The following is a 13,952-nucleotide window of genomic DNA, read 5'->3' as shown; positions in this document are numbered from 1 at the left end:
ACTTGTGATCTCTGTCTGTCAAATAAATAAATAAAATCTTTGAAAAAAAAAAAATGACCATACTTCTTGACTAGCTAAATACTTATTAAAACATTTTGTACCTTTAAAATGTATAGACTGTGGGGGCACCTGGGTGGCTCAATGGGTTAAAGCCTCTGCCTTCGGCTCAGGTCATGACCCCAGGGTCCTAGGATCGAGCCCCGCATTGGTCTCTCTACTCAGTGGGGAGCCTTCTTCCTCCTCTCTGTCTCTGCCTGCCTCTCTGCCTACTTGTGATCTCTGTCTGTCAGATAAATAAATAAAATCTTTAAAAAATAAAATAAAATGTAGACTGTGGTGCCATTCAGATATCATTATACTTCAAATACTACAAGATGCTTAGGTTTAGGGGCTTGTTTTATTTTATTTATTTATTTGAGACAGAGAGAGAATTCGAGCACCAGTGGGTGGGAGAGGGGGACAGTGGGAAAGGCAGAGCAGCCTCCCCACTTCATCCCAGGACCTTGGGATCATGACCTGAGCTGAAGGCAGACACTTTAACCAACTGAGCCACCCAGGAGCCCCAGATGTTTAGGTGTTAAACATGTTAAAGAAGGGGGCACCTCGCTGGCTCATTTAGTGGAGCATGCAACTCTTGATCAGGGTGTGGGTTTGAGCCCCAAGATGAGTGTAGAGATAACTCAAAAAATAAAATCTTAGGAAAAAAGTTAAAGAAAGTTTGAGCACAGCTTTCGCCAACCTCAAGAAACAAACTATAATTTGAAACATTTTCATTTGTTATGAAAAATCAACATATGGTTCTTGCCTATTTTTCTATGAAAGGTATACCTTCAACTTTGCAAAAATTCTATTCTTTCTTAAAAGTCACTTTATTTTGTCACTGAAACATTAATTGTTTCATTAATTGCACTCAATAAATGAGTGCAAACACACTCATTAATTTTTTACTTTGTTGCATCAGATTTCTAAAAAAGAAAAGTACATATATTTCCTTTTGTTTTTATTGAAGTATAATTGACATCCAATAATACATTAATTGAAGATGTACAACATAGTAATTCAACATTTTTATACATTATGAAATGATCACCACAACAAGTCTACTTCTGTCACCATACAAAGTTATTGCAAATATTACTGGCTTTATTTCCTATGCTATACTTAACCTCCCTGTGACTTCTTTATTTTACAATGGGAAGTTTGTCTCTCTTAATCCCTTTCACCTATTTCACCCATCCTCTCACCCCTTTGGCAACCAACAGTTTGTTCTCGGTATTTATGAATTTCTTTCTGTTTTGTTTTCTCTTTTTATTTGTTTTGGGTTGTCTTAGATTCACATGTAAGCGAACCTATATCATATTTGTCTGATTTATTTCTCATAGTAGAATACCCTGCTCGTCCATACATGTTGTGGCAAATGACAAGATTTCTTTCTTTTTTATGGTTGAGTAGTAGTGCATTGTATGCATATATACCACATCATCATTATCCATTCATCTATCAATGGACACTGGCTTGTTTCCATGTCTTCACTATTGTAAATAATGCTGCCATGAATATAGGGGTACGTATCTTTTCAAATTAGTGTTTTCATTTTCTTCAGATCCAGAAGTGGAATTGCAGAATGGTAGGGTAGTTCTATTTTTAACTGTTTGAGGAACTTCTACACTGTTTTCCACAGTGGTTGCACCAGTTTACATTCTTACCAGTTGTGCCTGGCAGGTTCGTTTTCTCCACACACTTGTTGACTCCCATTATTTCTTGTCTTATTGATACTCACCAATCTGACAAGTATGAAGTGACATCTCGTTGTGGTTTTGATTTGCATTTCCCTGATGATGAGTGATACTGAACATCTTTTCATGTGTCTATTTGCCATCTGCATGCCTTCTTTAGAAAGAATATCTAGTCAGGTGCTCTGAACTGGATTGTTTGGTATTGGTTGTATGAGTGGTTTATATATTTTTGATATATATTTTTTAAAGATTTTATTTTATTTATTTGACAGAGAGAGATCACAAGTAGACAAAGAGGCAGGCAGAGAATTGGGGGCGGGGAGCAGGCTTCCTGCTGAGCAGAGAGCCTGACTTGGGGCTCAATCCCAGGACCCTGAGATCATGACCTGAGCGGAAGGCAGAGGATTAATCCACTGAGCCACCCAGGTGCCCCCTATATTTTGGATATTAATCCCTATCGAATATATCATTTGCAAATATCCTCTGTCATTCAGTAGGTTGCTTTTGTGGCTCATTGTTTTCTTGACTGTTACAAAAGCTTTTAGCTTAATTGTTTATTTTTGCTGCTGTTGCCCTTGTTGGAGTAGACAGATTAAAAAAAAAAAAAAAGTATTGATAAGACTGATGTCCGACTATTTACTCCCTGTATTTTCTTTTAGGAGTTACATGGTTTCAGGTCTTATGTTTAGGTCTTTTATGCACTTTGAGTTTATATTGTTTTTATAATGTAAGAAAGTCCAGTTTCTTTTCTTTTTCTTCTTTTCTTTTTTTCTTTTTTTTTTTTTTTTTTTTTTTTTTTTTTTTTTTTTTTTTTTTTTTTGCCTTTCTTTTTCTTTCCTTTCTTTCTTTTTTCTTCTTTCTTTCTTTTGTATATAGCTGTCTGGTTTTCCCAACACCATTTGTTGAAGAGACTCTCATTTTCCCCTTGTTTATTCTTGCCTCTTTTGTCATAGATTAATTGACCATATAAGTATGGATTTGTTTCTGGCCTTTCTGTTCCATTTTATTGAGCTGTGTCTATTTTTGTGCCAGTACCATCCTGTTTTGATTACTGTAGATCTGCAGAATGGCTTGAAATATGGGATTGTGATAACACCAGCTCATTCTTCCTTCTCAAGTTTGCTTTTTGGCTATTTGAGATAGTTTTGGCTATTTGAGATCTTTTGTGATGTCATATATATTTGTGGATGATTTGTTTTAGTTCTGTAAAAATTTGCTCTTGGTATTTTGATAGGGATTGCATTGAATCTGTAGATTGAGTAATATCATTTTAACAATATTAGTTCTTCCGATCCATGAGCATGGTATATCTTTGTGTCATGATCAATTTCTTTTATCACTGTTATGTAGTTTTCAGAGTAGAGATATTTTACCTCCATAGTTCAAATACTTTTTATTCATGCAAAAGAGGCTTTGATTTGTATCATCAAGTCTAGTGAGAGACTGAAAGCTATTTGTATATAGACACAGTGTCTTGGGAATTTGTGCATACTTTACAGTGTATAATAATAACAATGTGTACATAGTAGGATTTTAATAATATTTTTATTTGAAAAAAATTGAATGAAGCAGTAATGAGAGCTAATAAATATTAAGTATACAGTTAATAAACAAAGTATATGAGTACCAGCACTGTTCTAGATACAAATTAATCTGTTTAATCTTATGGTATTACTTACATCCCTCAGTTAGAGAGAGGGGCCAAGAGGGGCTAAATAACTTGCTCAAGGTCACACCACTACTAAGTGTTGAGTCGGGATCTGAACCCCGTCAGACTGTCTCCAGAGCTGGTATTTTTATTTTCAACACTAAATGACTTACTTGTAATTGTTTCAGCAGAAATTACAATGATCTGTATTTAACTGAAGAATGGATTCCTTCTAAAGTTAATATTGAAAGCTCATTCCAGTACATTGTCCTGGCCTTTTCACTGTTAAAAGGTTTTTTGGTGCTTATTTGAAACAGATGCAAACACTTAAAACATCCATTCACATTGTATTTCCCTGTGATTTGCTAGAAAATGTCAGATTGCCTCCAGGAGACCGATTTCTAAATGACTGATTTCATTCACCTTGCTACTCCTTTACAGGCTTGCAACTTCATGAATCTGTTAAAGCATGGTTGACCAGAGGTTTATTAGCCGTTCTTGCCATTATCCTATCACTTTCTGTTGTAGAAAGGTCAAGGACAGCCAGGAGAAGAAGCTGGGTGGGTTTTTCAAAGCACAGTTTCTTCAAACAAGTCTTTGGCAAGAGATGGTGATGGGCTAATGGTAGTGCAAAATTTATTCTCACATACTTTTAACTCCAGGAGTTATGAGTTGGGAGTTAAAAGCTTTTGTTTTTCAAATTTGCTTTCTTCTGTTACTGTTCTTCAGTAAACTTTAAAGTTTTTGGTTTTTTGGAGGTTTTTTTTGTTTTGTTTTGTTTTTGTTTTGTTTTTAGAGACAAACAGACAGTGGGGCCGGGGGCAGAAAGAAAGGGAGAGAATCTTAAGCAGACTCCATGCTCTCCATGGAGCCTGACTCAGGGCTCAGTGCCATGACCCCAAGATCAAGAGTTGGTCACTTAACTGACTGAGCCATCCAGTCACCCCAGTAAACTTAAAGATTAATTAAGTTAGCTTTCCATTACCATAAATTTTGCTGTTTAACTCTATTTTTATTACTTACTCAACTCTTTTGTTTAAACTGTAAATATTTGATGATTTTGCCTGCAAAGTGACAGGGGTTAAAAAAAAATGTCACTGTTGAGTCCTTGGTGTGTGGCAGTCCATATCTCTCTTGTCCCTAAGGATAGATAATGTGCTTTATTTCTGTATTAATAAGAATGATTTGGCATTATCAGTGAGTGTTTCTGTTAGAGTTTCTGGTTAATAAAAAAATGACATTGTGATACTATGGAATCAAAAAAATAATGAAAATAGGGGCACCTGGGTGGCTCAAATGGCTGAGCCTCAGGCTTTTAATTTCGGCTCAGGTCATGGTTTCAGGGTCCTGGGATCAAGCCCCGCATCAGTCTCTGTACTCAACAGAGAGTCTGCTTAAGATTCTTTCTTCCCTCTCTCTCTGTCCCTCTGCCCCCACCTTCTCTCTAAAATAAATAAGTAAATCTTGAAAAAATACAAAATAATGAATATATACTTCTAACAATGAAAACTTATTTTAATGATTCTAAAGGTCTTTCAGAATCTTGCTTTATATTAAAGTTTACCTCATTGTTTATCAGTTAAAATCATATTTGGAAAATGTTTGAGAAGCGCTTAAAGAAAATACACTTGGATTATACTCAGATTCATTGAAATTCTAGGTCTAAGTCATGTGAGCTAAGAATGGAGAACATTCTCTTTCAGCGTGAAGCTCCAGGCTACTTTATCCCAGAGCTCTAATCTGTAGAGAAATGTAGTCAAAATCTCCTTCTTATAATGAAATGCTTCTGATATCATTAAATTAGTGCCTACACCATTTTATTACATAGCATATTTTGTGTATTTTTATCACTGTACTTGTACATTGTCTGGCAATTTCCTGTTTGTATATTCCTCGAGTGCTGAGACTTACTCTTCTCTGTATCTTCCCTTCTGACCCTGTGATTGGGATGGCAAATCTTCATCACTCCAATAGGTTTTGTAGTATATTGGAGACATGGAGGACAATATTTTATTTAATTTGGATGCTCTTGAAAGAGTTTAAGGTGATGTTGCTTATTTATGGAGTTTAGTTTTTAGCATTAAATGTAAATAGTGTCACGGCACCTTTGGAGTTGTGGTGATGCTCACTTATTTTTGGTCTTGCGTAGATGAGTGTTGATCTGAGAATTTTTTTGTGTGAGTCTGGTTCATTACTGTGGTATAGAGTAGCATTTCAATTTTTTAGGATGCTTATGACCTTGTTAAATAGCAGTCCAAAAAGCATGTGGCTTGTTTTGATTTTAACCAAAGTTACAGCTGCCTAGCTGTAAAGCAGTCAGTTTCTCTTATTATGACTAGTTCTTCAACTTGTACTGTTTTAAATTGCCTGCAATTAGCATATTTCAACCTTATTTTTAGGTTTAAATTGCAGTGTGAGAGTGTACTCTCCTCTTAGCTAATTAGTGCTATCAAGGAACAGTAGGTTACCTCATTAGTACCATGTGCATTTAATTAAAGAAGAGAAAATTGGAGTTAACCTCATAGTTAATATTTTCACAGAGTGCTACAATGCCAACACCTTCAATTGGAGTCACACCCCTGTGTATCTAATTATGAACTGGTGCCAAATAAGGTTAGCAAGGGTACTACAAGGCTGTTGACAAAATAATTTAGATGAAAACGTGTTTGTTGGATTCTGACAGTAAAATACAACTTGAACATTTTTTCCCCCATAGTACTCATCTGCCAGCATCAGGTAACATACTTACTTCTTCATAGGAAACGAAAGGAAAGGACTATTTTGGAAGCCATTTTTCCTGTTTGAATTAATGTTGCTCTTATCTTGCAGAAAATGGCATATAGCCATGTAAAGCATATACAATCCGTTTCTTAAACAGAGACCCTGAACTTCAGAGTTGTATTTGAAAAGAATTATTTATAAGATGTAATATTTACATGCATCAAACCACTACAAATACTCCCTGACACCCCTACCACATCCCTCCTTGCTTTTCTTCTTTTCTGATATAATTTCCCTTGTGTATCTTATGAATGGGGATCATCCTTTCATATCATACATGAAGTCTAAGGATGTGTTGTCACATGGTCTATTCAAATGCAGTGTAATCCTTTTGCCCTTCAGACATAATCTTTGAAATGTCTAATGCTACTTAGGTAAAAAATGACATTCCATGTCATTTATCAATAAATAATCACTTTGCTTTTACAGATAAAAATGCAAACTATACATTTGAGTATATAGAGTAGTTCTCAATACGAGTGGCAAAATTCAACAGGTTATTTAACTGAGGGTATAGAGTTTGGCTGCATAGTCTCAAATATATATTTGGTGGCAGTGTTTGCATTATAGTAATGTGTGGCCAAGGCAGTTTAAAGAGATTCTTGTGATTATTCTCACACTTCATGACAAACCAGGATTTATGTTCATTTGTGTTGGTTATAGTTGAGTACAAGTCAGTAGTTAGCTTTTGCAAAAAGAGGTGATTAAAGTTTTAAAGACAAATGCCATCCCATAAGCTAAAATCACAGTACCATTTAAATTTATAGGAGTATTCATTAACATTGGCCATAATTTTAGCTTGGAAATGGGAAATGAGATTCTTGAGTCAAGATCACGGTAGACCATGAAATTTTTTGGTTAGTGGTTAATTATGTTCAAATATTCAACTTTGCATCTGCCAAGTTATTTTTATTTTTAAATTATATACTATTATTAACTGTGACACAAAGATGGAATAGTCTCATCTATATTCACCTACCAAGATAATTTTCCAAAAATATTTTTTATTAAATGATAATGTACATTATTAGCATAAGCCTTAAGATTGGAGGGGGAAGAAGCCAACTCCTGATTCTCTTTGTTTAATCTAGGAATTGCTTCCAGAAACAAAATTATGTGTCTGTGGCCACTCTTCTGGTGATGGGCATCCTCACAACACATTTGCAGTAAGTTACACTGGGCAACTAGAAGTTCAGCTACTAAGCACAAAGCCATAGACTCAATACCACAAAGTAGATTATCTGTGATTTTCTATTAGCCACTCCCTTTCATTGATGAAGATAATCAGAGATGATTAATATGAAGATATCAATGTAATTAGCTGGTTTTCTGTTGCTTCTTGTATTCTCTCTTCAATTATATTTCATCGTCTATACACTTCACTGTTTCTGTGAGTTGATGGCGTTAAAATTTACCTGAAATATATAAAGGCATATGGTTGATTCACCACTATACTTTTCTTGAACTTTTAGGAATCACTTGGTGAGATAGTGTTGACATGAAAAAAAATAAAGATTATGAATAGATACAATACATATTTACATATTTTAGGGGAAACTTGCTGTTCCATGTCTGCAAGTTATCATATAAATATGCCAAGGCCTTTTTTTAAATACATATTCTGTCACTAGAATATAATTTGTCTCTTTAGACTATAATATTCAATGAAAATTGCTTTTGTGACCCAATTCACATACCAGTTAGCCTTGGAAATGAATAACAATCCTGAAGTGGCCATTCAAGAATTTTTAATAGAGCAACTTCGTGTTTCCATTTAGCATGGTTACTACCTGTATTCTTAAGGAATCTTTAAATATGTAAGTCATATATTTTTCATATGTAGAATTTTTACTTGTTTCCTTAAGAATTGAAGTGTTTAGTTAATTTCCATGGACTAGAGTATTCCTAAATTGGCTCACACCCCCAAATTTTTTAAGATGCTGTACATAGTATTTCTTAATTTATAGTTGATAGAACACATCACAGTTAAGACTTTTATAAATAAATAGTGTTTTCCTGAATAAAGAAGAAATTTCTAATTTCATACCTTGGTTAAAAAAAATAAAGGCTTTTCTCAATAAAAAATAGTGTCAAATTAGTATGGAATGCTATTCTTTGCGGAAAATATACAAACATAAAGCCTTTTAAAAATTGTTTGATTCAAACAAAAATAGTGGAAACAACATAACATAGACTATTTTATGGAAATAGTGAATACAGAGAATTGGTAATGAATTTTGTACATTAAAACAGGTTTTGCAATGATTTGAAGTTATCTATTTTGGGTTTCATTCATTTTAGTTCAGCAGTGTTTGTGCCTCCTGAACTTTCTTGGCAATAGTAACATCTGAAAAAAAGTTCCAGAAATTAAAAAGCAGTGGTAAGTTTCGCTGGAATGATGTAAATTTAGGTGAAAGACTAAACTAACCTAATTTTCTAAGTATTTGCTCTATATTTTGAAGGGAGATAAATTTAAGATAAACTTCAAAAATAACTATATACTTTAACTTATTAATAAAGATTCATCCAAAAATATACTTTTAAGAAAATAGTGCATTAAAAATGGAAAAGGCAGTATTTCTAAATGGTAACACTTTTTTCTAAAATAATCCCAATGGAAAAATTGTTTTCATTAGACTGAAGAGTGAGCTCACTAAACTACTAATAGTGTTTGTTCTTTATCTAAAACTACTTCTACCAGTATAAAAAAAATTCTCTATTCTACTAATGTAAGAATAAATCTATAGCATCAAATCTTTATATTTTCACTGACATGTTTTCAGAATGAAAACAAACCACAGAGAAATTAAATGACTTAACCATAGGCCATTTAATTCCTCAATGGCAAGGCTGAATTTGTAACCCAAGTCTATGATCATCAGTGTTTTGGTCTTTCCAAGGATATGCCAGATTGTTCGTGGTTGCCTTGAGGGCTGTGTTGAATGGGAGTCTAAGGTTGTTCTGTGTGTCAGGATTGTGGATAGTATCTGGGACAGGAAGACTACCAGGATGAATTAGTGAGGTCTGTTGTGGCTGATAGGGAGAGGGAGTATAAGTACGTACCAGGTATCTCCTATCCCTATGGTGCACCAAACTTAATACTTCAGACTAGTCACTGAGTGACTCTGCAAATGATGCCTCCTGACTTCACAACACTAGGGAAACACTAAATACTAAGTAGGTACTTATTTTCTTTTATTGACTACTTTAGATATAACCTTTCTGCAGGCTAAAGTGGCTAGTGGGATTTAAAATCAAAATGCAAACTAAAACAGATGATATCTATTATTCACAGTTGACAATGTCTATGCAATGGACATTGCTCTCTTTTAGTATTTAGTATATTTCGTAAGTACCAGTACTCTGAGGTGGTACTCAACTAAGCTCTGGAGCACCATGAGATAGCTGGTGGGCTAAATGGAAGAAGAGTGTAGAAAGTATACATACAGGTCTCTAAAGGCAGCCACATTCCTTTATAATCTATTTAACTGAAGTGTGTAATAAATTGTGAATCACTGTAATAATTCTGAAATCTCTTTTTTTTAAAGATTTTATTTATTTATTTGTCAGAGAGAGGGAGAGCACAAGCAGGCAGAGCAGCAAGCAGAGGCAGAAGCAGGCTCCCCACTGAGCAAGGAGCCCGATGCGGGACTCGATTCCAGGACCCTGGGACCATGACCTGAGCCGAAGGCAGCAGCTTAACCAACTGAGCCACCCAGGCGCCCCTAATTCTGAAATCTTTAAGAGATCATATATCCCTATCAGTGGATTAATTTAATATCACACATATTACTTCCATGGTTGATCAACCTTCACAAAGAAAAAAGCCAAAATTTTCAGGCAATTGTTCCAAATTGGGAAATTAAATTACTTTTTATTCCCTCCCGCTTAACTTCAAAAATAAAAATCCTGTAAGTTTATTTAAAAGCTGGAAATAAAGTGCCATAAATTTCAGAGAAAAGCCCCTTAACAACTACCAAAAGTAGGTTAAAGCTCAAATTCCCTTAAGGAAATAAGTAATATTACATATTTCATATTAAACTGATGTCAGATGCTCTCCATCAAACCATCCTCTCCCAGGCATTTCTTCCATCCAGTTCCCAACAAAAGATACAATAAAAATATATTTCAAAGAAGCATTTTCTGGTGTTTTAGCATGCAAGTAGCCATCAGACATTAGCTGTCATCTGAGTATTGTGCTTCCTTATTAGCACATTGTTGAACAGTAGTGATACATTTATATATCCAACAATGGATTATATTTATTGTGCCTTGACTAATTTATAGCAATACAGGGTAGTAATTGTGCTCCCTTATATCATCCCTACCTGAAAATTATCATCTTAAATTCTATATACCTGTTGTTTGGTCTCCACAGGTTGTATGTTTAACATTCCAAGGATAATGACATAATATCTTTATTGTAACTTTGAATTTTATAAGGAAAAGCTTTAAGTTCTGGCTTTAAAAGAAAGAGTGTGAGAGTAAGAGAGCTTCTTTATGAGAGATTACTTTTCAATACTTCCTTTTCATACTCATTTTTTTTTCAAATGGTATATATTTAACTCTCATCTGGAAAAATCTTCACTTATTTTACTTTGCTTTCAGATGTTAGTTATAAGATAGGTGCTTTTTCCCCCCTCATGATATATCAAGCAGCTTTATGAATGGCTAACTGTCAAGATCCTGAATTTGCTTCCCTACCACACAATAGTAACCCAAGTTCACTCCCCAATAACAAGACCTTGTTGACACCTCATCTGTCTGAATGGCCTCATTAACACCTACCTGCAGATAACCTTATTGTTAGTCTTGCCTACAGGTTTTTACACTAAATGAATACTATTTTACATAGGATTCTGCCCATTAGCTCCAAGTGCTAAGGCAATTAAGTGGAATACTTAGAGTCTTTGTCTTTTGGGTATTATTTTCAAAACATTTAGCATTGGGTCAAATGAGTATTTTGATGAATAAAACTTGTTGGACCTATGAAACCAAAAATGAAACTTGCTGGCCTTGGTCCAGTTGGTTTATGACCCATATAAATTAAATTGCGTTGATCACGTTTAATCTCCCCCCTACAGGTCTTTATTTTGTTTTGATTACCTCCTGAATGTTTTATTTCAATGAGAATTGTGCGTTGGAGGAAATAAGAAAAGAGGAGAGTGACAAAATTTTTTTAAGATTTTATTTATTTATTTGACAGAGAGAGAGAGAGAGAGAGAGAGGTCATAAGCAGGCAGAGAGGCAAGCAGAGGGGGAGGGGAAGGCAGAGAGCCCAATGCGGGGCTCTATCCCAGGATCCTAAGATCCTGACCTGAGCCGAAGGCAGAGACTTAACCCACTGAGCCATTCAGGCACCCCAAGAGTGACAGTATTTAAGAATCACTTATTTTCTATCCAAATTTATCTCTCTTTTTAGTCTTTACATGAGTTCTACCCCGCAGCAAATCATCTATCCCATGGGCTCTGGAACCATCTTTCTAGATCGAATATTGGACCAATTACTTACATTTTTTAGCTTCATGCTCTCAATCTGTAAAATTAGGATAATAATAATCTACCTCATAGTGTGGTAATGGGGATTAAATTTTATAATTGGAAAGTAGTTAGTGTGATGACTAACTCATAGTGTGCAGTAGATATTCAAGTCAGTAGCTGTAGTACCATCAATACACTCTTGGTTGGACTAAAGAGGCAATTCTGTTTGATGTAAATTTAAGTGCGTATTTGGTATTAACACTAAATAAGCATTAGGCATTGCACCTTGAAGCATGACTAAGACAGATGGAAATGTTCCTTAATGAGAGGAAAGTCTTTATATTCATTAATTTACATTAAACACTGACTTATTCACTCACAAAAATCAGTGTTGTCCAAATGTTTTCTGATTTGTTAAGTGGAAGATAAAGAATCCTTCCTCACCAGATCTAAATGAGGCCCTCTGGCAGCCATGGAAAACCATTGCCAAAGAAGATTAGGAAAGGGGCGCCTGGGTGGCTCAGTGGGTTAAGCCGCTGCCTTCGGCTCAGGTCATGATCTCGGGGTCCTGGGATCGAGCCCTGCATCGGGCTCTCTGCTCGGCAGGGAGCCTGCTTCCTCCTCTCTCTCTCTACCTGCCTCTCTGCCTGCTTGTGATCTCTCTCTCTGTCAAATAAATAAATAAAATCTTTAAAAAAAAAAAAAAGATTAGGAAAAGTGATTGTACCCCTAATTGTTTGTATCCAGCTAGAGCACACCAAGATATGATGTTAGGATATACATAGATGGGGCAGTGCCAGATTACCTCCAGTGTTTTTTCTTCCTTACCTATTTTAAATTTATTATCAGAGATGAACCAGGAGTTAAAGGTAAATTACTATTGATTGATAGTATTGACAATTTTAACTAACACGCTATAGGTAGTTAACCAGGGATAATATTGTGGTATCTTTTTTTAGAGCCCTTTCTATAAAACCTAGATTTAACTCTTCACTATTAGTGTAAAGTTGTAGTAGAGTACACTTGAATTGATTATAAAGCAGTACAAATTAGATTTGTTAATTAATCGTGTTCATTTTGAGTAGTTTTTGTTTGCGGTCCTTTGGTATGAAATAAGCCTTAAGATAACCAAACATTTCAAACCTGGACCTTACAGCTGATTTTGTTAATGCCATGGAGTTGTAATATGGTAACCATGTTTAGGGCTACTGTTAAAAACCTTCCAGATTCTTTGTCAGAAATAGAATAAAGATTTCTGTTTTTAAAACCTTGGTTGACATTTGTATGCAACTTCTTGATTAATCTTTTCTTTCCAAGTGTAATTCAAATATTAATAATTATCTTTACACACCTCACTCAGCTAGGATGTAGCTCCCTGAGCTCAGTTCATTCTAGACACCTCTCCTGAGTGGTTGCCTCTCACCTTCTATTTTATTGCAATATTTGAGATTGCAATGAATTCTCTTGATGTTTGTTCCAAGAAGGACCAGTAGCAGAGCTTTTTCAATGGAGGTTCCTCTTTGAAATTTATAATGAATAATTTACTCCCCTTGATGATTCACCAAAGCATCAGTATGGCAGAAATCAGGAGCTGATGAAAGGACTATTTATTTAGTTATCTGGTTTTGTTGTTGTTAATATATTTTTCATCAAATAAATTGATACACACACTAGACTATGTATGTGGCAATAATGTGAATTTATGGTGCCCATTCAGATAGACTGTATGTTTCCTTTCACATTTTAAAGTTATTTTTAATGAAATATTAGTATAGTCTCTACAAATATGAAATATAATCTGCACTAACTTCTCACAGTTCACTCTATAGTTCTTGCATATTTCTAAAGACTTAAAAAATGTATATTCCGTATTTATTATTTGTATTTCTGTTCTTTGTATATTTCTGTATCATTTTAGCATAATAGTAAGCACAAGGCACAAAAAAACAAGTCATCCTTGTTATAAATCTTCATGACTCGTGAGTGTGCGCACACACAAACATACATGCATACATATACATATTTAATGACCAATAATGTAAAAGAATGTATATGTGTTTTTATTGACTTGTATATGCTATTCACTTTTGTTGTCTTCCTTTCAAGTTACATTTTTTTGTGTTTGTAATTTTCATTAGTCAAATGAGTCATCTGTTATGCATAGGATTAACAAATTAGAGACATCAAATTTTTATCACTGGCACCATTCATGCTGCAATGTATTTACTTCAAAAATATTTCTAAATAACTGGATTTTTCATGTGATTTTAATACATAGGATGTCATGTTAAGCAGCATATAATTCC

At 34.6% G+C, this 13,952-nt stretch overlaps 1 protein-coding gene across 6 annotated transcripts in view; it reads left to right on the top strand.

Moving 5' to 3' along the window:
* LOC111151927 (forkhead box P2) overlaps positions 1-13,952 on the top strand; it is a 251,772-nt gene that overhangs the window by 125,453 nt on the left and 112,367 nt on the right. The window contains exon 3 of one of the 6 annotated variants that reach the window (XM_022510139.1): positions 7,257-7,331. The exons of the other annotated variants lie outside the window; for them this stretch is intronic. Within the exon in view, the coding sequence (XP_022365847.1) occupies positions 7,257-7,331 (75 nt within the window). The remainder of the gene's footprint in view (positions 1-7,256; positions 7,332-13,952) is intronic. 6 annotated transcript variants of the gene reach the window in all.

This window comes from Enhydra lutris, unplaced genomic scaffold, assembly GCF_002288905.1.
Source record: "Enhydra lutris kenyoni isolate GAN:26980312 unplaced genomic scaffold, ASM228890v2 scaffoldscaffold27, whole genome shotgun sequence".
In the NCBI taxonomy this organism is placed as follows: Eukaryota; Metazoa; Chordata; class Mammalia; order Carnivora; family Mustelidae; genus Enhydra; species Enhydra lutris.
This window is presented reverse-complemented; position numbering and strand designations above follow the sequence as displayed.